Below are 27,436 nucleotides of genomic sequence, written 5' to 3'. Positions count from 1 at the left end.
GGTTCTGATTCTCTCCTTATGACAAATACTGTGAAGCTCTTCAATATCATTAGCAATTTGCTTTACTGAATGAGTAAAATGTTTAAAGTCAGCCACATTACGTTTTGTTTTCTTCACAATGTAAATGTAATCGTTTGTTCCTGCTAATATTAAAACCAACTTGTATGGTTTCGTCTTTAACTGCTTACGTAATCTCAATCTAATGTCTTTAACTCTGTTACCACTCATACCAGCGTTTGTAACTTCCACGTGATGGAAGGTTTTCGATAGCAATGTTTGTAATCGTGTTGTATAAGGATGAAATTTCTTCGACTTTGGCCAGCTGTATAAACCTTCTGTCAAACTGTCTCCAATTGCTAACATGGCGTATATATGTGAGCTTTTTATTGTATTCATTCCTATGAGATTTTGAGAAAGTTTATCAAAGTTTTGATACGTGTAAATAACAAAAATAAGTATAAAGAATAATAAGATATATTTTTTATCCATCGCGCTTAGTTTTAACATACCAACAACCATTCATTCTGTGTCATCACATTCAGGATCATATTATTTTTCTGGATGTTTCACTCACAATCTGCATAACGGGCCACTTGTTTCATTTTTAATATTCTCATTTTAGCATTGCCATTTGCGCATGCGCTGCTACGATCACACCATTATTGGATTTAGTAAACAAAAACACACATTAGTTTTCCAAGTGCTGCAAGTTGGATCGATAGGGGAGTCGATAGAGCAATCGCCCGGCAAGCGAGAGGTGGTGGGCTTAAGTTCCAATTGTTTCATCACCTGTGAAACACTTTAGAAGCTAATGTGCAGGTCTACTTATACTAATATATCTTGTACCGTTACTCCTATATGATAGTCTGTTGCAGATATTTAATTACTTTTAACACATCGTAATGTATCGAGACTGCCTATCGAGGAAGCGCGATAAGGCTTCACCCGATAGAAATTTAGGAGCAAAAAACCTATCGCGTATGGATCGCGTCGCGCACGATACGCGATCCTCGATGTTAAGATACCTTTTTACAGTACTATATGTCCGTCATAATTTGCATTTCGATTCATCATGTAACAGTATTCTAGTCTGATAACCTGTTGCTAGCTACATGTTACTCATAATTTGGATTTAGATTCATCATGCAACAGTATTCTTGTCTGGTGGAAAGACAGCAATCAGTTATACATGTATCCGCTGAAAGCTTCTAAAGGTAACAAGAAACATTAAGAGAGTGGAAACGACAATAGTTTACAAATAAGGATTTATAAGCAGAAGCATCAGTTTTGTATGTTATGTTTGTTAAGGTGGCAGTAACCCTTTTTGGCTGTCCAAATAGCTGAATTATTAACTCAGTGTTTTATTTATACCATTTTTTTTACTATTCCCTGAAAATATAGGCCTTAATACATAATAAAATGATTTTAACTTAACACTAAAATTGTTGACTCAGCAGAAATTTCTTTTTAAAAATGTATCATAAACAAGAAAAAAATCGGCTTCTATGAGCTCCAACATTATACATTCTCGTTATTTTTCATTAGCTTCTGTTTTTAAATGAACCTCGGGTTAACCCTGTTAAAACGATGTAGGGTTTTTTTGTTCATTTTCATTTCTTTAACAAAAGCCTTTTGTTTTTTTCAAAATATTCTTTGTTAGCATCCCCTGCTGTATCGAACGCTTTTAAAAGAAAATATTCCGGAGAAAAAGATTTCCGCACACCGTGTCATGGCTGCATGATTCACCAAGCATGTCTGAAAATTTTAAAGTAAGACGAAAATGCTATCGAAAGTTAAAGCTCGTGCAGTGTAGCATAATGAAGATCGTTTCTAAATAATTTCTAAATAATGTGCCATCTTTAACGTTTCTCTTTAATAATTACGTCATTTTTGTCTGTACAGTTTCGCAAGCGCGTAGACGATGAATTTTATTTTAAAGAGGAATTGTTGAGGCTGAATATTTTTGTTGAAAGATAATAGTATTTTAGCCATAAAATTGTGACAAGTGTGTTAAAACAAAAAAATATGGATATATAGTCTGAAAATAAACTTTCGTAACTAATTATGTGAAAAAATTTTTCTGATTTTTAAAAGGGTTACTGCCACCTTAAATTTGTTTTACCACTTTTTTTAAGGAAACTTACTATGTGATAGCGATAGTTAGGTTATATTAGTTTTGTGTCACTTTTTAAAATATATTTGCTTGTACGCTCTGTGTCACTTGGAATTGAAATCACCTATGTCCCTCGCAAAATTTTCTAAATATTTCACCTGCGATTTATTTTTTCAATAAAACGTATCTTTTTTTGGTTTGTTTTTATATATACATATATTTTAATCTTTTCTTTTAGATTTGGAGCAAGCGGCTTTCTCAATACTTCCGAATGCTCATAATATCAAATTAAGTTCTGTCAACTCTCAAACAGATCTTATTGCTGTTGCATTGGTAAATAATTGTATATCTGTTTGGAATCGTTATGTAGGTATGTAGGTAGCTACCTGGCAAGTTCTTATAGATTTTTAATGTTTGATACATGGTAAGAAAGGGCTAAAAGAAGAAATGGTGTTTTTCCCTTTTTCAAAAATTGTTCGGGTAGGGATGTTTTGCAAAAATTATATTACTCGTCATATGCATCTATCTGACTGGTTACGTGTCTGTAAGGCAAAATGGTAGCTGCTAGGAACGGGAAGAATCCCTGCTAGGTCACAACTAGTTTTGCAGAATTGACGTTAGCCTGGCAATCGAGAGGGATTGGCTGTTAGAAACTTTTGTTTTATTTATTTATTTATTTATTTATTAAGATTTCAGATTACATTTTTTACCGTGATGACCCTTGCTTTCCCCGCTAACAGTAACGCTTTGGTTTGTTCTAGCCTGTATCTCACGCACTACATGAAACATTTTGCAAGTTCAAGATAATACCATGGGATGAAACCTATTTATTTAAAATGACGGAACAACATTTTAGAAGTTCTGTAGAAAACAGACTACTTGTGAACTCGAAAGGTATAGGGAATAAAATTGCACGCGAACATAAATCCGAATTCTTTTATCTTGCAAGGGCTTTTCATTTATTTTTTTATTTTTTTAACTTCATGCTGAAAATTTCGAAGTCGTACATCAGTACAAAGACATTGCCGAAGGGTATTCTTGTTACATTTCACTATTTCAAATTGTCCTAAAGTCTCCTACATTTTTGTATGTCTGTTCCCCCAATAATCGCAATAATCACCTAAAAATACAGCTAAAATCCTCCTTAATCCCATTCTCCTTTAACACGCCATTTTTAAATTAAATTAACCCTCGCCGTTTTTGCTCAGTAGACACAGGAAACAAATGGGACAGTTTTACTGAAAGTTTTACTGGTTTTGTTTTGACCGCTTTTTAGTCACGTACAGATCTTAAACGCACCAGTTTTAGGATTTTTGGCTAGGAATGAAGATTTTAAAGGCTAGCTTAGCTAGCCAAAGCCTTACCTCTTACTATTCTGTTTGGTATATGAGCTTTTTATCCTTCCCAACATTTATTTTTTTGTCGAGGTTGTGGCCATTTAGCTAGCTCCTATCTTTGGCTAAAAAATGCATTTTAGCTATAATAATATTCTTAAGCAATAATTCTTAGGCCGTCATCAAAAATATGTTGTGTTCGCGTCCTCCGACCGACTCACTTTTGGTAATAAAAACCCAAATCGGTAAGTCGGAAAAAGACCGGGAAAAATTTTGCGAGATATTTTTCAAAAAGAATACTTTTTTTCGCCAGAACTAATTTATACAAAATTGGCAAAAACTCGAGAACATTAATTTCCGTGAAAATTAATTCCTTTAGGGCACTCCTGTGGCTACTGACAGTTTTAAAGGGCGACGAAGAATGGTCTACAAACGATGTCGAGTGGCGCTATACTGTCTTGGCCCTGGGAACGAATTTGCTTGCTCCGATCTGAAAAGCCCGGGAAAAAATACTCCCAACCGACTCATTTTTGCGGGGTCTTAAGGACGCGAACACAATATATTTTTGATGGTGGCCTTATGCTAAATAATGCAGTTAGCTAGGTTATATATTTTCCTGAAAACCTTTTCTGCAAATTAAATGGCTGAGCAATTGTAATAGCTTGACGGGTACCAACAGGCTGTTCCCTGTGTTTTTATTTAAACCGAAGTTGCAATGAAGTTTTTCTGGAAAAGGGTATTAGGTATATAGCTACAGCCCAGTTTTAACCACAGACTTTTGTTTGTAAAAGGCTGTTATGCCTATACGCATGTGCAACATGGTTTACTTGTACTAAAGGCTCAGCCCACTGACAATTAATTTTTAAACTTTCTCGGAAATCAAACCTGTACGGATGTACAACACAGTTTACCTGTACTAAAGGCTCAGCCCACTGACATTTAATTTTTAAACTTTCTCGGAAATCAAACCTGTACGGATGTGCAACATGGTTTACCTGTACTAAAGACTCAGCCCACTGACAATTAATTTTAGAACTTTCTCGGAAGTCAAACCTGTATGGATGTGCAACGCTGTTTACCTGGAATAACCGCTCGGCCCTGTTTTAGCAATGGACTGTTTCTTGGGTTTTTATTTAAGCAGAATCTACAACAGAATTTACAACATACTGATAACCTGTACTAGAGCGCTCCACCTGATCCTGTGGCACAGTTTACGGGTCTGGTTAAGCGCTCCACAGAGTGTTCAACACGGGGTCACACCTTGACTTGTGGCCTACCCTGGCGTTTTGACGCCATGTTTCCTGGCTTTAATAATAATGCTCTATTACGATTGCCATCTTGTTTTCGGATTAAACACTCGCCACAAATGTCACTCAACGCAATTTTTAGGACGACCTGACGTGGGTTATTTGGTTGTGGGGGCGTGTTGAAAAATGAGACTAACAGTTGGTAGAGCAGTCTTTCAGCAAGCTTTCGCCAACGCCCAGGTTGGCATGTTCACACTGCTTCTAAATTTTATTTTACAAGTTAGAGATAAAATACTAAACATAATAGGATATAATAGGAAGAAAATAGAGCTATTATAATAATTCTAAAGGCATAGATTTTACCGTGTTATTTAAAATGGGACGGTCACGCTCAATTAATAAGCTCTCCATCAGAGTAAGTTTAAAATCTTTAGACTCTTCCGCAAGTACTGAGAAGTTGTAAAACGATGCTGGAGAGTAATTACAAAACATTAAATGTTCGAGAACGGCACTGGCCTGGGGACCAAGTTTAACGCGTTTACCTGTAAGTGCAGAAATACCTAAATGCTCAGACATACGGACTTTAAAATGGCGTTTTGCCATAATAAGTGGCGTTGCAGCCACTACACTTAAAACAGTAAACGAGTCCGGAGCGTAACGATTCGGGTGACTAACGTAACGATTCGGGAGACTAACAGATTTTAAACGCTGCAACTACCTTATAAAGGCACCAAAAACTTTTTCCCAAGATTGTAGATTTGCATCGATATTAGAATTTTTCATCATTAAAAGCAATATTTGCGTTCCCAACGCATTTAAAGTGGTTGGATAAGGATCGAAACAAAGTGATTATCAATTCAAAAAAAATTTATTCTTTTTAACCGAAATTATAAACTATTGCACCATGTAGTAGATTCATCTTGTGTCTTGTGTTTTCCAATAACTTTGCACTGCGTTTCTGATGTGCGTTTGAACATGAAGTGGGACCTCACCATATTGGAATCTGTTGTTCAACGTCCACGACTTATATTTCCAAACACCGTCGACAATGGAAAAGCCATAACCATCAACATCCTTGCAGCCCTCTGGATCCATGTTGAATAACCACTTGAATAGCTTACCATGAACTTGCCCTTTGTCGCACTGTACGTTTTGAATGTTTGATATGCTTTTTATTAGTATAAACCCACTCTGGATGTGATGACCATTACGATAGAAGTCTTCGCTACCTTTGTACCGGAGAATGCACATGCCAGCCATGTAATCATTGTACGGGTCAGAGGCATTCGAAACTGAGAATGCCATTCCAGACTCTTCTTTGGTGTCAGTTTCAAAAATAATTTATTTTTTCCTAAATAAAAGATATCCCATTATCAACTAATTTCAAAAGCTAAAGATCAAACACAGGGTTTGTAAAAAAGGCGTTTCCAATTGAATTTAAAAAAAAATTTGAACGAATATTTCCCGAATATAATCTTACCTGGAATCTTCAGCTACTACGTTGTAACTGACATTTTGTCACTGTTTATATACTGATAAAATGGGTAATAACCATGTTTGTTTCTTTTTCCCCTTATGTTGTATGGACACGTAAATATATTCTTGCAATCACACTTTTTTCCTTTCATGTTCTGTCTTTTTTACTAAAAAAAAACTATCGTTTTCGAGCGTACATGGTTTTTACTAGCAGACAAAAGAGAAACAAAAATCTTCTTCGTTAGCTTATTATGTGCGGCGATGTTCAACGTGTCACGATGTTTTTAACATAATGCGATATATACTTCCCTTTCCATTTGCAATCGACTGTATAAACATTTATATCTGTTGCCTTTAATTTACTGGCAACTTACTAAATTATATAGTAAGAGATGAATCTGGTTCGTGTTCATCAAAAAAATGTTTGGATTAAATGCGTGCCTGACAAACCGCACATAGAAACCAGTCACATCGTACGTTGCGACCTTCCCGGAATTGTAAAAATCAATTTGAATGCGGGGGAAAACCAACATGTCATTCACATTTTTCCCATGTTGGATGAAATATTTGATGAAAAAATGCATTTGTCAAAAATACACGATCCTAAGCGTTTCAAGATCTATACGATGAAGGCAACAGGCATACACATTTCTGAAAAAAAAAGTTTTGTGTTCTGACATATCTCTGCTGACGTCATCAAAATTTAAATGACGGTTATTTTTCTCTGTTATCCTGCCTAAGTGGATTTCTTCCCGGCCCTTATCGACTAGTCTATATAATAATACGCCAGTTCCGTGTGTCTGTCTGTCACTTTTGCAAAGTGGATTACATTGTTCTGTAATTTACCAAACTTTACCGATAAAATAGTATTGACGTCAAAGGAAAGTTAATTAAGATTAGTGAAGCCATTACAATGCACTTAAAACTTTGAGGCCAAATAACTTGGAAACGAGGTAGTGACGTCAATGTTTTTTCACCGCGTGGGTAACTGGGGACCACCTGGGACCAATTTGGGTAAGTTATTCAAACCTGGGTCTTAAAACCCGTTTCGGAATGGACAGGTTAATGACGTCATCAAAAAACCTTTAAAGCCTAATATCTCCACACCCGTTTGTCAAAAGTACACGATCCTATACATTTTCTTCATCATCGTTTCAAGGTCTATACGATGAAGGTAACAGAGATATAAATTTCTGAAAATTTTTTTTCGCGTTTTAACCAGCCATTGCTGACGTCAACAAAATTTTTAAACCCTTATATGTCCTTCGTAGAAAAATATGATCCTATACATTATTTTGATCAGCGTTTCAACCTCTACACGTTACAGGCAACGAATAAACTAAACTTCGCCAATTTTTTTTGGATTTGCAATGCTGACGTCAGCAAAGCGTCTTAAGCAACCAACTTTTTCAATGTCCTATTGCCTAAGTGGATTTTTCCACGGGTCTTTATCGACTAGTCTATATAATAATACGCCAGTTCCGTGTGTCTGTAACAGGCAAAGTGGATATGTTCATTTTCCTTTAATCTTACCGAAATTTTCTTTGAAGTAACCGAAAAATGCATGTCTAATATGCTAAATTTTCTGACGGTACGGCGCGACGTCAATAACACCACTTTAACGTCAATATCTTATATTAAATTAATGAAGCCGTTACAGTGCACTTAAAACTTTGAGGCCAAATAACTTGGAAACGAGGTGGTGACGTCAATGATTTTTCACTGCGTGGGTAACTAGGGACCACCTGGGACCAATTTGGGTAAGTTTCCCAAACCTGGATCCCCGAATCCGTTTCGGAATGGACGGGTTGAAGACGTCATCACAAAACCTTCAAATCCCAATATTTCTGCAACCGTTTGTCAAAAGTGCTCGTTCCTATACATTTTCTTGATCAGCATTTCAAGATCTATATGATGATTGCAACGGGTGTACGAATTTGTGAAGAAATTTTTTTTGGAACTTTTGATAGGGACTTTGCTGACGTCAGCAAAATTTTAAAGCCCTTAAATCTCCTTAGGCGTTTGTCAAAAACATAGGATACTATACATTTTCTTTATCAGCGTTTCAAGATCTATACAATGAATGCAACGGGTGTACGAATTTGTGAAGAAATTTTTTTTGGAACTTTTGATAGGGACTTTGCTGACGTCAGCAAAATTTTAAAGCCCTTAAATCTCCTTAGGCGTTTGTCAAAAACATAGGATACTATACATTTTCTTGATCAGCGTTTCAAGATCTATACAATGAATGCAACGGGTGTACGAATTTGTGAAGAAATTTTTTTTGGAACTTTTGATAGGGACTTTGCTGACGTCAGCAAAATTTTAAAGCCCTTTAATCTCCTTAGACGTTTGTCAAAAACATAGGATACTATACATTTTCTTGATCAGCGTTTCAAGATCTATGCGATGAAGGCAACAGGTATACAAATTTCTAAAAAAAAGTTTTGGGGGTTTGACTGGCCATTGCTGACGTCAGCAAAATTTTAAAACCCTTATATCTCATTAACCGCTCATCAAAAGCACATGATCATATACATTTTCTTGATCAGCAGTTTAAGCTCTACACAATAGAGGCAACGTGGAAACACAGTTCTACTTTTTTTTGTGGATGGGTTGCTGACGTCATCAAAATTTTTATTCTGCCTCAGTGGATTTTTCCACGGGCTTTATCGACTAGTCTCTTATAGTAATACAGAGACTGTGTCTGTTTGTAACAGGCAAAGTGAATGTCTTCATTTTCCTTTGATGTTGTCGAAAAAGTATGTCCGATATGTTAAATTTTTTGACGTTAGGGCGCGACAAAAATAACACTACTTTAACGTCAATATCCTATATTAAATCATAGTTACTTGAAAAACCCTGGTTGGGAAGAGCGGCAAACTTCAAAGGGTTAGCGCGTATCTTGGCTTTATGTTAAACACCTAATTTTGAGTAGGCGAGACAAACATTAGGGTGCACAGAATCAAAACAAAGCTCTAGCGGGAAAAAAAGAAAATATGGCTGCCAGTTCTGATTTTTTATTTGAAGACGACTTCGAAGCTGTTTTGGCATGTTTGGAGGCTGATGAACAGTTTGAGGGAGATCTCATTGATACTGCCAAAAATGTTAGTGGTGTATATCCTATTTTTCATTAAAATTGCAATTTTAAAGCTGCAGCTAGCTAGCTAGCAAGACCGTCAATATTCATTATTAATAAAGCCTATTTTTTTACAGGTTGAAGCTGGAGTATTTTCATGTCCAGATTGTCCCAAGAAATGTAAAAGTAAAGGTGGACTGAAGAGACATAGAACGACCAGTCACAATAAAAGTACGACAGTTGAAGTAGAAGACAACAATTTGAGCCAGGATATTTTATTGCACTTGTTACAAGAAATTAAAACCACTGCTTCTGAAAACATGTGTTATCCTCCATCGATTAAAACGGAATTAAAAAACTTTACAATAAACAATGATAGTGTAAATAGTGACTTATATACTATGGTATCTCCAACATTTCAAAAGTTTAACAAAACTGGTAATATGGAAAAATTATACAGCAATATGTACTCTGATATTGTTATAAAAGCACCAATGTATTTTGAAGGACTAAGCCGTGATGCATCAACCTTAGTTTTGACAAAACTTGTAGATAAATTAATCGCACAGAGAAAGAAGTTAAACAATAATAATGCTGCCAATTCCATTATTGAAACACCATTTGTACTTTCCCAGAATGAGCGACATGGTCTTATATACATTGGCGGATAGGTGTTTAAAAAGCTGTATAAAAAAATCAAAAACTCCAGCACTTGGAACACCAAAAATAGTCAAATGGCAATATCATTCCTTCTAGCAAGACGATGTACTGAAAATGATAGTGTTGAGTCTTATTTTGATAAAATAAATCGAGGAGGATTGTGGAAAATTTCACCACCAGCTGAAGATATCCTGACTGTTGTAGAGACTTATTTTAGAACTCACACATCAAGTGCTGGAATTAAAAATATAGATATAGAACAAATTTTAAAAGAAGCATTAGCAAATTCCACCATAATAACCTCTTGCGAAACTCTTTTAAACAGCAGTGAGGCTGAAATTGATAGTTACGTAGCAAAAGACACACTGTTCAGTATTATATCACTCTATGTTAGAGTACGATCATATTCAAAAGCGAAACAGTTGCTTGAAGAATATAAAAAAAAGAACAATTTACTTCAAAATCTAAAGGCTTGCGAAAAGGTATCAAGCAGTCGTGCTCTAAACAAAACGAAAATATGGGTTAGAAATTGACTAAAAATTCTGCACATATATAACAATATAACTATCGCTTCTGTAATTTTTCATCTGTAACATTAACCCAATTTTAAGTATGGTCATAACGTCCTTTTGTATTTCCACTATCACAAGAAACACTTCTTTGTATTCTAATGGTATTGTCATTGTACCCAAATTCCCGGACATTAGGATTATCGCAACGTCGTCCAAACTTGCGTTGATTTCCAAAATACTCCTCTATGGTATCCTGACAAAAACGTTCTGTTAGGACATATTCCATTCCTTCACTTAACAAAAATTTTGTCACTTCAATTATGGAATATGTGGTTATTTTTTGGCCTTCGTATGTTTGCCAGGAAATGAACATTTTGTTACGATCATCCAGAGTGAAAACACCTTGTCGGTTTAAAATACTCTCTTTCCAAGCTGCAAAATAGGCTAAAAATTCATCTATTAACCATTGAAATCTGGTATCATTGCATGATGTATAACGAGCAAGATTTGGTTTTCTTTTGTTTCGGTGTTCTGATATGCTTCTGACATTCAAACAATCAAAAAAGCTATCAAGCATTTGACAAAACATAGCAGTGGCACTGAAATCGTGACCACCAACATGATGGAGCGCAATAGCCATGGACGAGCTTAGTACCTGTGCAGCCAAATTTACACGCATTACTGAGTGTGGGGTAAGCTTGACATGTTCCATGGAATTTTCGGCAAAATTTTTAACTCATTTTGGGGAATCCATATAATAAACTCTTGAAATATGTTCCCATAACAACATCAAATTATCATTCCACATAAGGCGGGTACTTTTACGATCATTGGTGTATGCTGAGTGATGTAGACAGTTTCTGGCTGTCTTTATGAGATGTGGTGCATCAGATATGAAGTATATAAATCTTTGTGGAACCCAAATATTAATTGTACGATAACAAACATCAGTATCACAACCGCCATCAATTTGTTTGTGCATACGGTAAAAACTTCGATTAGCAGATGCCCCATCCGAAGTGGTTGCTATGACCCATAAATTGCATGTTTTCTCCAGAAGAAAAACTGCTTCCCAAAACAAAGACATAATTTGGGTTGAAATAACATTTTTTGTGGCAAAAAAGCCAAAACAAAACTTTAGGTTGGTGCAAAGTCCTCTTAACAAAAATGCTAACACATGTGTGGCAAGGTTGTTCTCTTCTAACTGACTGAAGTTCAACACAGGATCCCCCAAATCTGTAAAGCCGATTAATTCTCCAGACGTTTTATTGGAAACCAAGTCAGCTCGTATTTTCATTTAGTCAAAAAGAATCACAACGTATCGCTCTACATCAAAATAATCGTTAGTTTGTCGAATTAATTCTTGAATAACTTTGTGATTAAATCCTGAATTTGGTGTGATGTAATTGCGGTAGTCTCTTAAGGTACGTTGACTTGGAAGCACTAAAACACCACTATTGCGAAGCTCTTCATAACAGGACGGTGACTTTGCTGCCAATGACAAGCAAAGCCGTATTATCATTGGATGGAATTTGCGGCCTGACTTTGATGCTGTAAAAAGCTTCTGTTGCTGCTGCCAGAATAGATTCATAAATGGGGTCACTTGGTCTGGAGTGGCTCCACTAAATATGTTAATAAAATCATCACTCATATCTTGATTGACATGAACACTAGCTTTTTCAAGAGAAGACTGCATGTCCTTAATTTGACTTTCTAACTGTTGACATCTCAATCGTTGATTTTGAAGTTTCAACTTCAGTCTCAGTGGTGATGTAAAAGAAACTGGTGCTTTGTCTTTTGCAGGTTCAGCTAACCTCCTACTTTTAGCCTGTGCAGATTTTTCCTGTGCTTTGATAAAATTTGAACATGTATAACATACATCACTTGCACACAAAAAAAGCAATCAAGAGTGCGGTTAAACTGTTTGCATTTATATGGTATGTCATCAATATGTGGGTCGGTAAATATTGGAATTGCATGGGACAACAGTCCACCTGAATTATCAGGTACTACAAGGCAAATTTTAGCTTTTTCAACATGGTTCGCTAAATCTAAAATATTAACATTGCGAATGCATCTTTTGTTTTCTTTATAAATTTGATGATGCTCTGGTAAAAACCAACCATACACAGCTATAGAAAATCCCATACTACCATCAATTTGAATCTCAAACTTCGGGATAACAAACTGGGCATCATATATTTTCATAACAGTTTTATAGATGTCAATATCAATTTTCCAATGAGCTAAAGTTTTCAACTTTACAAGTCTATCACATAACTGTTGATATGATTCGTAGTAGTAAAATATGCCTATTCCTCCAAGCCTTCTACTACTCCCACAACCAACGATACAACAATTTGCCCCAGGCATCATAAAATTCTTGGAAACATGATTATTTAATTATTAAAAAGACAATTAAATTCTCAGAAAATAGCAAGTTTACAAGTATGTGTACAATTTCGCTACCATTATATAATTTTGCGTGCACCGATATTGACACGTGATAGTTTGAGAACTGCATCAAAAGGCCCTTTGAAGTGCCGCTCTTCCCAACCAGGGTTTTTCGAGTAACTATGATTAAATTAATGAAGCCATTACGATGCACCTAAATTTTTGAGCCCAAATAACTTGGAAACGAGTTGGTGACGTCAATGTTTTTTCACCGCGTGAATAACTAGGGACCACCTGGGGCCAATTTGGGTAATTTTCCAAACCTTTCGGAATGAACGGGTTTATGACGTCATCAAAAAACCTTTAAACCACAATATTTCCGTAACCGTTGGTCAAAAGTACATGATCCTATACATTTTCTTGATCAGCGTTTCAAGAGCTATAACATGAAGGCAACGGGTATACAAATTTCGAAAAATAATTTTCTGTACTTTTTTTAGGGACTTTGCTGTTAAACCCGTAAATCTCATTAACCATTCCTCAAAAGCACGTGATTACATACATTTTCTTGATCAGCGCTTTAAGGTCTACACAATAAAGGCAACGTAAAAACAAGGTTCTATTTTTTTTGCAGATGGGTTGCTGACGTCATCAAAATTCATATGACGATTATTTTTCAATTTTATCCTGCTTCAGTGGATTTTTCCACGGGCTTTATTGACTAGTGTTAGATATAGCGTAATTGCAAAGTTCTACCCCACATCTAAATTCGTTCTCAGGCTTTTTTGTGTCTGCACGGTGCTTTCTTATTATCAAAGATAGCAAAAATGATGTCTTGCTATTTTCATATAATGCAAACAGGTCCTACGAACGAGGTTGACTCACTTCATATCTGAATTAAAGTTCGAGCGGAGAAAATGAATGATGATAATGAGTGTACGAAATCTTAAGAAAGACAGTTTCTTTAGTACAAGTGGGGGCTAACCAAAAATAAAACGTTTGCTTAATTTCTTACACACGGATGTAAACGTGGCAACCGCCGTAGTGCTTTCTTACAATTTTATACATCATTAGGAACAAGTGTGGATTTCAAAGACAACTATCCGTAGAGTTTTTTTTAAATTGGTGTATGTATTGCTTCAAATGCCATTATGATGTATAGTGTATCGATTGATTTATTGATTTATTTCTTTATTCAAAACATATTTATACAGGGTGACTACCGTTAATCTAAAAAATAAACACTGTGTATAAGCATGGAGGTAAATGGTATGGTATAAGATAAATAATGATAAAAATATATATTTATAAATACATAAAAAGATATGTTAGTGATTAGTATATACATTAAAATCAGGTAGAAATAAAAAAATGCGAACAACGCTGTAGCACTAAACGATTATAATTAAGAAAAAAATTCAAATAGAAGCAGTAATTCAGACACTAACACGCACAGCCAAGAAAAAGTATCAGAAAAAAGCAAGAACAAAAGTTGTATGAGGAAACAAAATACACATGTAAAATTTAGGAAAATGCATCAATAATTTCTTAAATTCAATAAAAATTTCGGTTTTTCTAGTATTCATATTCAATTCATTATATAGTTTTGCGCCAGTGTACTGTAATAATCTACTATAATACTCGCGTTTTAATCTTCGCAGTATCAAGAGACGTTGGTTATTCGTGTACAACTGTTAATTATAATATCAAATTGATTTTTAAACCCAACACAAACATTATCAAGACATTTAAGCACAAACAGACAAGCTCTAATTTTTTTTATGGCAGTTATTGTGAGTAACTTCTTATCTCCTGGGTCAATAATTCAGACTACCCTGCGGTGGAATGATTCGAGTTTCAGCTCGTTCGTGTTGCTCAGTTGTAGCGATGATAAGGCACAGTAAGTGAGTAACGGTACGACCATAGATTGATAAACAGTTTTAGCAGCTTGTGATGTCATCATCGAACGAAGTAAACGGAGTCTTCCTGACGCTTTTTTTATATGCAATATCGGATTTTTTATTCATATTTAAGCATACCATCGATCACTATTCCAAGGTATTTGTAATTATCATTATTATTATTAATCGACATATATTTCAAGCATCCATAAAGTACAATAGTTCTTAATGCTGAATTGCGAAAATACTAAATGTATGTGCAAACGTAAATATAAATTCAATCCGAAATCGATATTATAATACCCGTATACATCCGTTCATCTGTCTGTCATGCCAAATGGTAGCTTAGCTGCGCAAGTAGCGAGAAGCACAGAATACGGTATAAAAAGGACGGGTGAACCCGTGGATTTTTCCACGGGCCACTGACTAGTGTCTTTGGTAAGAGCCGTATTTTGTCTGTGTGTCTGTGTTACGGAAACACGAAATGCGATATATAAACGACGAGGGACCCAGTAGATTTTTCCCAGGGGTAACCGATTAGTTCATACATATAATATTTAACACTTGAATTTTCAATTTATAAAAAAAGGAAAGTATAAAATGACGCATATTGATAACAGGTTTTTTACATTTATTGTACATATTTCTGGATTGCTTATCCTGTATAAACATTCGTTTAATAAATAAAAATAAATATACATTACCTTAATGTTGCATGTGTCGTGTTATTATTTTGCTGTATATAAATTTTTAAATGTTTTGTTGTAGGAGCAAGCTGCACTATTTTGTAAGCCGCTCTCATTTTTTCATGCTTAGCTTAGTTTTAACTTTAATTTTTTTGCAGGACAACCTTTAAAAGTGTTTATGCCAGCCGATAATCAAGCAGTTACTATGCTTTGCTTCTCCTCTGTATATCATGGTAATTTACAGAACAGACTTACATACGCGACAAAGCATGGAAAACTGGTGCAAATGACATGTGAACGAAATGATGTTACAAATGTCCTTTGCCTTGATGACAGGTTGGTTTATTTTGTTATTTTTTTTATTTTATTTGTTTTCGTGTTTGATTTAATCTTAAACTTCTATTTTTCAAAAAATTTGCATGTTTCTAACTTCGCGTCTTGGAAATAACGAGTATATTTTAACCCGGATGGGCATGGAATTAAAGTGCGAAAAAATGATAGGTTTTTTCAGTATTTGTCACGGGAATCCTGGGATTGCTCTGACATTTCCCTCTCCAATGCTGAAAGCTCTAATTTTGAGAGACGTTAAAAATCTTCTTATTTTTTTTATTTCCCTGAAGTACTCTGTTAATATGAGATTTGGAAATTTTAGAAAATGTTAAAAAAATCCCTGCGGATTTTTTTTAGCCCTCATAATATTAAAAATCCTTGTAAATTTTTAAAACAGCATTTTTAATTGTTTCTCTGGAAAGGATAATGCAGTTTGTTGCATTTTTGGTATTGATCATTTTAAAAATACAGAACCATACACCCTTTCCTTTTTCCTGCTTTCGCAAATTACTTTTAAAGAATAAACTTTCGCGATTTCGCCATGCTTGGCCTAAATCGGCCAAAAGACTTATCGCGAAAGAATATTCCCTCAAAATATATTAAAAATAGGCTATTCGCAAAAGTTAGTTCTTACGAATTGTTCGTTATTATGGAATTTCTTTTGTGAAATGAAAACATTTCTTTTACTCTTTAAATCGTTTTATGATCACTTAGTTTTTCATCGTTGGTCCTAGGACTATTGTAAAATTTGATTCTCGCAAAAATCATTGAAATTATCATCCCCAAAAGTTATTTTTCTAAAACTGTTTATCAATCGCTTATTTCTCCTGAGGGTTCCTCATAGTTATTAGACTGTAGTATCAATTTTCTACTTTTATACTGCAGAACTTCTTCAACAGGCGAAGGAGATCAAGTTGTGGCTACTAGTCAAGGTCCTATGAATTTAGTAAGTCAACTTTTGTTTTTAAATTACTTTGTAATATAACAAATAAGTATGTTTAAACAAGAGAATATGTAGTGAGGAGTAGTGAGGATGTTCTGCGCAAAGCATTTCTACACGTTGCGATATTTGACTAAAAACTGAAAACATTTAAGGGGAGACATTTCTGCGTTTAACCATGGTATCATAGTGGTTTAATAACCATGACAATATCGGTTACACTGTGTTTTAGTAAAGAATGCAAAATTTAAACAATCGCAAACAATTGTTAAACAAATTTCTTGGGGCGAATAAATGATAAATAAATTAATTAAATACATTAAAAATAAACAATTTACTTAATAATCTTTTCCACATATAAGCAATGACTAAACAATTCATGATGGAGTTTTTCCTAGAATAGTTAAACAATGCTTGTGACGACGTGCAGAAAGTTTATGTAAAGTAGGTGTGCAAAAAAAAAATTTATTGTATATAAAAAAAGTTACACATACGGTCCTAAAACCAGAAATTACGCGCAGTTTTTTCGTAGAATGTGCCTAATGAGATTTTACTTTTTTTCGAACGACTCTAGCTTCGAAAATGTTTTTGTTATGTATCTCGATGGACTTTTTTCTGTTTCTATCCTGGGATATGACTGAATTTTTTAAGTAGGAAGCACAATAATACCTACTCAAAAACAATGTTGTATAGCAGTGACATGTCATTTAACTGCATAAGACAACCGTAGACGCCTTACCCCAAAATATCCATGGTTTCTATTTCTTAGTATAATTTTCTAAAGGCACATATGTTTCTCCAACATAGTAGGTTTACGGTTTTTTTAGATGACAGTTATTTGGAAGTCTGGTCAAGTTATTATCTACAACGAAGCTTCATCACAAGCCTTGTGTCAACTTGATTTATTAAGTGAAAGCAATCTTAAAAACGCTCCGCACCTTGCAATCGTGTATACCAAGGAATATATACTTGCCATTCGAGGTACACATTGGTTTCTTTTACTCACCATATTACTGATAGGTTTCCTAACATCTGACGTTTTAACCTTTATTTTATTTAATTAACTGAATTTTTAGATGAAAGTGATAAAGAAAAGGTAAGTGTTAATGTACTTTTAACATGAGTGTGTCATGTAAACCATACGCATATGAGCGTATGGTTTACATGCATATGCTTTACGTTCGTATGCTTCACATGCGTGGGTTTTAAATGCGTATGCTTCACATGCGTAGGCTTTATATGTGTATGCTTTACATGCGTATGATTTGCATGCGTATGCTTTACATGCGTAGGCTTTACATGCGTAGGCTTTACATGCGTAGGCTTAACATGCGTAGGCTTTACATGCGTATGCTTTACATGCGTAGGCTTTACATGCGTATGCTTCACATGCGTATGATTTGCATGCGTAGGCTTTACATGCGTATGCTTTACATGCGTAGGCTTTACATGCGTATGCTTCACATGCGTATGATTTGCATGCGTAGGCTTAACATGCGTAGGCTTTACATGCGTATGCTTTACATGCGTAGGCTTTACATGCGTATGCTTCACATGCGTATGATTTGCATGCGTAGGCTTTACATGCGTATGCTTTACATGCGTAGGCTTTACATGCGTATGCTTCACATGCGTATGATTTGCATGCGTAGGCTTTACATGCGTATGCTTTACATGCGTAGGCTTTACATGCGTATGCTTCACATGCGTAGGCTTTACATGCGTATGATTTGCATGCGTAGGCTTTACATGCGTATGCTTTACATGCGTATGCTTCATATACGTATGCTTCACTTTCACAAGGTTTACGTGCGTATGCTTCGCATAAGTAGGGGTCCTTTGCACACGTTCTCAGTCTCCTAGAGAAAAATACTGATTGCTTGCAATGGCCGTTTGATTGCGGCCATAAATGATGAGTAACGTTGCAATAAGACTTGCGTGCCGACTGAGGCTTATGAAAGGTAGAGTAAGGATTTGGTGCTAACAAAAACGTTTGACAAAAATTTTAAAAAACCTAGCGTATTATATTTCGATAATTTTGTTTTATCCTTTTCCTTGTAGGCTTGTTCTCGCGTGTTCTTGTTTGAACCTGACGAATATCCAATTCTGCAGCCTTTCTTTCACTTTCACTTTCTTGCTGAAGATGAAGAAGATGTGGAAAAAGTTGACAACTTGGAAAAGAATTTTCTTCGCTTCCTAAGAAGAAGGTATATGCTTGTCTAAATTTCTAACGTGGTAAAAAATTCTTTTTCGCGCGTATTAAATCTCGTTTAATATCAAATACGAATATATTCAAAGTCCCCCACGAACACAAAGGAAATAACAGCAAATATCGGGATTTTAGGGGAAAAAAGCTGCGTTCAAAACACCTTGTCTGTTCTGTTTCTTACATAAAGCATTCTTTTGTGCGTATTAATTCTCGCTCAATTGCAAATACAAATGTATTTCGTACAAATTTTTTTTCGCGCAAGATTAAATTTGCCCACAAACAACAAAGAAAAAACAGAGAAATTCAAATTTTTTAGGAAAAATATAGATGCTTTTAAAGTGCCTTTCGCTTTATAAGTCTGATCACTTTTAATGATTTAAGGTTTTTCTTCATTACCTTCAACTTTCTGTAAATTCTTAAAGGTCCCCAAACAGACATAAAAAAAATCCTCGTAGTTTATTAAATTACTTGCAATTATTACATGGTCTTTCTGATAGTCTAATTGTATTTTCTTTGTTAGGAAATTATCCGATGAATCACTACATGCAAGAATCGCCACCCAAAAGCGAGAGTTAATGATGGCAAGATGAATGGTTTTCCTTGTGGACACGTATTCCCATTTTTTTTTTTTTTGGTTTTAACACAAATGACTATTTTTTCAGAAAGAAGAAAGAACATTATCCTTATTGCGTTGCAAGCAAAAAACTATAGAACGTCCCAGTTATCACTATTTTTCAGAATTATTATCAACAAAGTCTGTCATTTCCAGCAGTGCTAATTTATGCCGTTTAAAACACTCTCCTTAATATACACTCTTCCGTTAAATATTTTAAACACTGACTTTCCTGTTGTTACTGGTAAAGTAAAAACTATCCTTAGTAAATTAGAAACACACCAACGGCTCCCCTTTCCCACCCGTTCCCCTTCTTCCCCACCCGATCCCCTTCTTCCCCACCCTTCCCCTTCTTCCCTACCCTTATCTCTCCTTCCCCACCCCTTACCTCTCCTTCCACACCCTTTACCCCTCCTTCCCATTCCTTACCCCTCCTTACCCACCCCTTACCCCTCCTTCCACACCCTTTACCCCTCCTTCCCATCCCTTACCCACCCCTTACCCACTCCTTGCCTCTCCTCCATTCCCTTCCCTCCTCCTCCTTCCTCCAGACGGCATTAATTCTGGTTTTAGTTTTTATCGTATTTCAAGATCCTGGAAGAAAAATACACATTGCTAGGGATGAAAAAAAGTAAGTAAATTAAGCGAATGTCTCTCACAGAATAAAAGCTGCTTAGCCAATTCTTTCCTTGTAAATTTCTAATGAGTGTACTTTCACATCTTTTATGTCAGCCTTGGCTTTCAAAGCTTTTAACTTTCCTAATAACACTTTCATCCAAAAAGTTCCCCTTTAACGTCAGAAATGTGTTGTATATGAAAAATACTGTTACAAAAATAGTTTCAAAATTTTAACTTTCGCAGATTAAAAAGAACATTTCATAAAAAAGACTTTCGAATTGAAAAAAAAAGTGAAAAACGTGAAAAACATAAAAAAATATTTTTTGTTTCTTTTATTAAGTACCAACTCTTAACAACTCTATTGATTTCAAAAATGTTGTCCACTGGAAAAATTCTTCTTGCTTTTTCTTTCTTTTGCAGTAGCATCCGTATTTTCTTTTGAATGTTTTCTAAATAGCTAATTTACTAAAATGTACGAATGGGCTCTTGACCCAACAACTCGTTTAAGTTACCATTGATGTGGCCCGCTAATTTCTCTTTATGAAACCTTTCATAGAAGTGTCAAATGACTTGTTTAATTGTTTTGCATTGTGTTGCTAGTTATAAACAAAAAAGTGATTTTTTAGTATGTAAGTAATATTTATTTTCTTGTCGATTTTATATTTTTATGTATATATGAATATTCTCAATAACAAATGTTAATTAATGTTAATATATATTACATAGAATACTTCTCTTTTTCTTTTCTTTTTTATTTTGTTTACGCTGCTTGTTTGTTCACAGTAAGTACGATTTGGCCACGATTATAGGAGTATTTCTACCATGATTGTGTTAAAATTATTGAACAAACACTATTGTTCTGTTGAAGTGTGCCGGTAAAGCAGAGCTATGAAATAAACAGGATCAGGTGGATGGATTCCATTTTTCAACCTCGACCATTAACTTTCACGAATATGGGCTGGCATTTAGATTAGATCAGTTATAACAAGTACTTCGAGTATTCAGAGTGACTACGAGACGCCGAGTGACTACAGAAGACTACGGGCGAGTATTAGTTAAATTACAGAATGATAATCAGTTCCTGTAAGTCTTTGTTATGGTGTTATGCTAAACATCTAGCATGATTATTTGAAGACTTCCTTATCTCACAATTATTAACACTTGTCTGTTATGGTCAAGCATTTTGGTAAAAGGATAAGAGGCAAGAATTCTGATGGGCATTTACTTTATAACGCCAACGCACTATCATAACTTGAAAGAAATTACTAGAAAAATCCGTGTTTTGATGGGAATGTATGTGTCTCAAATGATCTTGGTCAGAAATTTGTATAGAATAAACTTGCTCTGCTATCAGCAACAAGTGGATTGATTATCTTATTACAATAACATTTTTGTAGTTTTGAAAAAAAATTATTTAGATATTCCTGGAGTTGTGTTGAGGCAAGCTCTTTTCCCATGAGCAAAGAATGTTGATTCATGGTTTTGTTTTTCTAATCCCGAGAATTATCGGGCAAAAAATACGATGGCTTACGAATGTTGAGGTGAAACACATGATTCAATTTCCGCGCGCTCTGCGAGGGGAAATTGTTTGATTTCCAAATACTATCCGTCTAGCATTTCTTGCAACTCTCGATAAAACAAAGACTTATCCTAATCAATCAACTTTTATTTTTCAACAAATAATTTTGTTTTATAACCTGGTGTCCAGATCATGCAGCAACATTTAATTTTGTTTACAACTTCGTGCGCAGGTTTATTTTAGATGTTTATGATAGCGTAAGGGACAGCGATATATATTTTTTATCGCGTCAGAGGTTTTTATTTATTCTTTTTATAAGTTGTAATCAAAGCAAGGCTAAATTTCACTTCAAACAAATTTAGTTAAAAAACATTTTCATAGATTATTCTGATAAACATCTCATGACGTTTTCTTTCTTGTGATATGTTATATTCTCTTTATTGCGAAAACGGTTAAAGTACCTGGGTTTCTTGTTACCTATTGGAATAGATATTGACAAAGCTGATAACATTTTCTGTACATTCATTTTAATTTCCCTTTTTAGGTATTTTGTTTTATTTCTCCCATATGTTTTCTGGTATTATTTGTAGTCTTATTCGTAGTCACTCGTACTCCTAATCGTAGTCACTCGTCCTTCTATTCTAGTCACCCGGAGCCTGTTCGTAGTCACTCGTCCTTCTATTCTAGTCACTCGGAGCCTGTTCGTAGTCACTCGTACTTCTATTCGTAGTCACTTGTACTCCTAATCGTAGTCACTCGTCCTTCTATTCTAGTCACTCGGAGCCTGTTCGTAGTCACTCGTACTCCTATTCGTAGTCACTTGGAGCCTGTTCGCAGTCACTCATACTCCTAACCGTAGTCACTCATACTCCTATTCGTAGTCACTCATACTCCTATTCGTAGTCACTCATACTCCTATTCGTAGTCACTCATACTCCTATCCGTAGTCACTTGTACTCTTATTCGCAGTCACTCATACTCCTATTCGTAGTCACTCGTACTCCTATTCGTAGTCACTCGTACTCCTATTCGTAGTCACTCGTACTCCTATTCGTAGTCACTCGGAGCCTGTTCGTAGTCACTCATACTCCTATTCGTAGTCACTTGTACTCCTATCCGTAGTCACTCGTACTCCTATTCGTCTGTGTTAATAATTTAACTTTTAAATTATCAGCTTCTGAATATTAAATGTTTCATCTGCTTCTTCTCGCGAATAACAATACGTTAATTCATTTCAATCTATTCCTTATTATCTATGCTTAAATTCAATTCAAATTATTTTTAATGAGCAAAGCTTAAGAGAAATCAATTTTATGCATACATGTAATAATGTTATCGAAGTTACAGACGTTGTTGCGTTTTGCAGCTAGTTAAATTTTTATTTTTTTATTTATATATTTTGCTAATATACAAGATTACAAATGCGTGTGCTGTTTGCTAGGTATTTAGACATTGCTTGGTCATTATCGATGCTTTTTCTCTTTAAGAATATGAAAACTTGATAGTGCACTATGTCGCATTTAAAATGTTGTTTGCGCGTATAATTTTTGTTATCAACCCATCTGTTAATTCTCTGCGTGTCAAACAAATCTGGAAATAATCACATCTCCTGTGACCACTGCTTTACTGGGGTAATTTTAAAGATGGTTGGAACAATGTTTTATTAATTTTCTTATATTAATTGAATTTCCGCGCCCGAAGGCGTAGGAAATTCTTTAAAACCGTCGTTTTTTTCTTTCGGAGCATTTTTTGAGAAAAAATCGACCCTGGGATTTCACGTTGGTCCTTCACAGATGTAAACTTCGTACCCAAGCTCCTTAACTACTGGGAAGTCTAGTATTGACGCTTCAGGCCAAAATTGGTATTTGTTTTCGACAAAATTTGGCACAGTTAACAAAAAAAGTATGCTGAACATAATGGTGACATAATAATTTTGATTTTTGTCACCTAAATGTCATTTTAGGCCAAAATTGGTCCAAAAATTAGAACTACTTTATTTTCAACAAAATTTGGAACAGTTAACAAATAAAGTATGCTGAACATGATGGTGACATCAAAATTTTGATTTCTTCTTACCTAAATGTCATTTCAGCCCAAAATTGGTCCAAAAATTAAAACTACTTTATTTTTAACAAAATTTGGCACAGTAAACAAATAAAGTATGCTGAACATGATGGTAACATCAAAATTTTGATTTCTTGTTACCTAAATGTCATTTTAGGCCAAAATTGGTCCAAAAATTAAAACTACCTTATTTTTGACAAATTTTGGCATAATTAACAAAAAAAGTATGGTGAACATGATGGTGACATCAAAATTTTTGTTTTTTGCCACCTTAAATGTCATTTTAGGCCAAAATTGGTCCAAAAAAATTAAAACTACTTCATTTTCGGCTAAATCTGGCACAGTTAACAAATAAAGTATGCTGAAAATGATGATGGTACAAAAGTTTGATTTTTTGTCACCTAAATGTCATTTCAGGTCAAAATTTATCCAAAAATTAAAACTGCTTTATTTTTGACAAAAATTGAGACAGTTAATAAAAAAAGTATGCTGAAAATGATGGTCACATCAAAATTTTGATTTTTTGTCAACTAATGCCGTTTAAGACCATAAACGTTTCAATCGCAAGACTTTCAACCATGAATGATAGGCTGTATTTTTTGTTAGCAATTTCTTTTAAAATGTGAGTTTATTATGACAAGTTTCGTTTTATTTGCGTTTGTTGTAAGATATAATGTCACTGGTGTGCTTTATCTTCAGAGGTTCATGCACCAAACCCCTTCAAATGTTTGGCACAATAACACAACAAATTAGCAGGTTTTCATCAAATATTTTGGTAGCGCGCGGAAATTCTTAGAGCCCCCAGGGCTTCTTGTTTTATTTATTATAAGATCCGTGTAAAGTTTTTGTTACTGCTTTATATGTATGTGTGTTAAGCACTGAAGCTACCACTTCTTAGATGAGATATTAAGGTATTCAAAATTGGTCGTAACGAGTTTTTAATAAGTTTTACAAGATTAAAATAGAAACGAGTCACGATACCTCTTGAAGTTTAAGTTTAAGATTTCTAATTTTACGAATAGGAAATGAGTCTGGAACCTCTGTTGAATTTCGAGTTAGATTTACTTGGTCGTAACGAGTTTTAATGTATTTTACTACATCGAAATAGGAATTGTGTCTGGAATCTCTCTTGAGTTTCGAGTTAAGTTAACTTGGTCGCAACGAGTTTTAATGAATTTTACTACATCGAAATAGGAATCGCGTCAGGAATCTCTCTTGAGTTTCGAGTTAAGTTTACTTGGTCGCAACGAGTTTAATGAATTTTACGAGTCTGGAATGTCTCTTGAAGTTGAGTTAATTTTTGTTTTGGTTTTATTTTCGCAGCAAGATGAAAGATTTACATGTGAAAAGCGTACTAATATTTGTAACACTCTCCGTGCTGATCTATATGAGTTATCAATGGATTGTGTACTCACATTTTCCAACAAACAAAAAGATAGCAATACTTGCTTTTGGTGACAGTTTAACTGAAGGTAATACACGATATCAAAACAGACGAGCCCGGTTTCCATATACGTTACAACTGAAGAAACGAATCAGTAAAGACTTTCCTAATATGGAAGTTACTATTGTCAATCGTGGAATAGCTGGAGATAAAGCTGCAAACATGGCTGATCGTTTAAAGAAAGCTTTAAAGGAAAGAAAATTTGATATAGCAGTTATATTGGCCGGTACTAATGATTATATACAAATGGTTCGAGATAACCAAGACACATGGGCGAGACAAGACTTGAAGGTGGCAATATCAGCGACATTCAGTGCCCAAAAGTTATTACGAATAAATAGAACCAGTAATGTTATTATGAGAGATGTTTTATTGTTGCATAAACACTGCCACTATAATAACGTTAAAACTGTTGCCATGACCATACCAGAAATAGACTTCGAGCAAAACAAAGACTTGAGGGTATATTTTAATCATCGAAATAAAATAAATGAAAAACTTAAGTTTTACGCTCAACGTTTTAGCAAGCAAACCATTTTTGTTGACTTGGCAAATGAGATGCCTTTGTTAAATTTAACACCAGAGAAAAGAAAAAAGTACTGGGCTGACGGTCTGCATTTTACTCGGAAAGGTTACGGTAAAGTGGCGGATATTATATACAAGAAGATCAAAAATACAATCAAAGAAATTTCATATGCGAAACGTTAACTGCCTTCAATATTAACAGAGTGTCTACCACAAGTTACAAATTTTGAAATCAGATAAGGTGTTCTTGAGGCGGTGATACACGATCCGAATAATCGAATTCGATTAGTCGAATTCGATTTTTAAAAAGAAGACTTTTTCGATTAATCGAAAGGTTTTTAGCCAATCAAAATCCTTAAAGTCTGGACATCAAATGCGCGTTTAAAAAATGTGAGTTTCTATATAAAAAATAAACATTAGTAGAGGAACTCTAAAAACATAATGTCGTCAAAAAAGGATAAAACAGAAATTTCCAAGATTTTTATCAGTAAATGAAGCTTATTAGAAAAGTAACAAATAACACACTTCGTTTCTAACGTTTTCTTAAATATTTAGTTGTTTTAATAACTGTAACAGCAGCAAATTTAACTCTGTCTTCGCTCTCTGAAGACATTTTATCGAAAGGAAATTTTCAAAAATCTGTCCAGTTTTTAAAATGTTTAATATATTTTGATAAATCGAATTCGATTAATGTGATCGTGTATCACCGCCTAGGAAGACTTTTCAAATCACGTTCTAAAAAACCGTATTATTCCACTTAATATTTGTTATTAGCTTTTAACAGACCAAGTTTAACAATGACATTTTTAGGTATTTTTTTTACATCACATTCGTTATATACCCAGGTATTTCCTTTACGTCCGTGTGATACGGGAACTAGAAATATTGCAAAAATTATAGTAAAAAGTAAAAAGACATTGAATAACTTACAAGAAATGTCAAAAAACAAAACAAAAAATTTTTACAAAAGTGACAGGAGCCCTGATTAATAACACGACGTACATAACACGCGATTGGCACCGGTTAAATAAATCGCTATTTATATTTATTTTTATAACTGATGTAATTTTCTATTTATTAACTGCACGTAATATTTTTTTACGAATTTTTCATAGCATATTTTTTCTCCTATTGCGCGTTCCCACACGTTGTCCTTTTGACAGCAAAGTCACCGTCCCGATGTAAAACTAGAAACAACCGGCGCTTGAAACGAGGTTTCTTGACAATTCCTATTACCTTTTAAGTGATGTAAAGTGTTTTATTTCTTCTTATATTTCGTCACGATTAAAAACCCTTGTTCTTCTGTGTTGGCTTAGCTTTCTTTTTTTCTGATTGAAAAATTATTGCAGAACAGAAATTGTGCCAATTTTTCTTTGATTTTTCAGGTTATAATTCAATGAGATTCAGAGATAACGGATATAACACTCCTTTAACACATCACCGTTTTGATAAACCTCGTGAAGTTTTACATGGATGAGAGGTGGAGCATTAGTGTTTTCATTGCCCTATGTATTCTCCTTTATTTGAGCAGAAACTGGTATTATGAATCCGGTAAGAATATCACATTAACTAAAAAACATGACATTCCCATCAATACTCCACGTCGGCGTATATCCATATTAGCTTTTGGAGATAGCCTGACTAAGGGTGCTTCTCGATCGCGATTTTATCCTTACACTATACATTTAAACGAGCTACTTCAGAAAACTTTTCCACTTCGAGACATCCATATTATTAAATAAAGGCATTAGTGGCGATCTTGCGAAGAACAT

The 27,436-nt window shown here is 34.7% G+C and overlaps 2 protein-coding genes across 2 annotated transcripts in view; one reads left to right on the top strand and one right to left on the bottom strand.

Annotated features, from left to right (window-relative positions):
- The window catches only part of LOC130637957 (WD repeat-containing protein 93-like), a 34,859-nt gene extending 8,090 nt beyond the window's left edge, over positions 1 to 26,769 (top strand). The window contains exons 7-14 of the mRNA XM_057446965.1: positions 1,137 to 1,214; positions 2,352 to 2,483; positions 15,561 to 15,738; positions 16,618 to 16,678; positions 17,500 to 17,653; positions 17,749 to 17,768; positions 18,734 to 18,879; positions 19,402 to 26,769. Of these exons, the coding sequence (XP_057302948.1) occupies positions 1,137 to 1,214; positions 2,352 to 2,483; positions 15,561 to 15,738; positions 16,618 to 16,678; positions 17,500 to 17,653; positions 17,749 to 17,768; positions 18,734 to 18,879; positions 19,402 to 19,471 (839 nt within the window). The 3' untranslated portion in view covers positions 19,472 to 26,769. The remainder of the gene's footprint in view (positions 1 to 1,136; positions 1,215 to 2,351; positions 2,484 to 15,560; positions 15,739 to 16,617; positions 16,679 to 17,499; positions 17,654 to 17,748; positions 17,769 to 18,733; positions 18,880 to 19,401) is intronic.
- Positions 4,893 to 6,326, bottom strand: LOC130638005 (uncharacterized). Its single transcript, XM_057446969.1, has 2 exons — positions 6,175 to 6,326; positions 4,893 to 6,045 (listed from the first exon to the last, which is right to left on the bottom strand). The coding sequence occupies exon 2, from the start codon at positions 5,997 to 5,999 to the stop codon at positions 5,610 to 5,612; it is 390 nt and encodes a 129-aa protein (XP_057302952.1). The 5' UTR covers positions 6,000 to 6,045; positions 6,175 to 6,326; the 3' UTR covers positions 4,893 to 5,609.
- Positions 26,770 to 27,436: the final 667 nt, after the last annotated feature.

The sequence above is a fragment of the Hydractinia symbiolongicarpus genome, chromosome 1, assembly GCF_029227915.1.
Source record: "Hydractinia symbiolongicarpus strain clone_291-10 chromosome 1, HSymV2.1, whole genome shotgun sequence".
In the NCBI taxonomy this organism is placed as follows: domain Eukaryota; kingdom Metazoa; phylum Cnidaria; class Hydrozoa; order Anthoathecata; family Hydractiniidae; genus Hydractinia; species Hydractinia symbiolongicarpus.
Note: the sequence above shows the minus strand (reverse complement) of the source record. Positions and strands in the feature narration are given on the sequence as shown.

Excerpts from the sequence above, each read along its gene's own strand:
- LOC130638005 (XM_057446969.1), bottom strand. The coding sequence starts at position 5,999 with ATGGCATTCTCAGTTTCGAATGCCTCTGACCCGTACAATGATTACATG.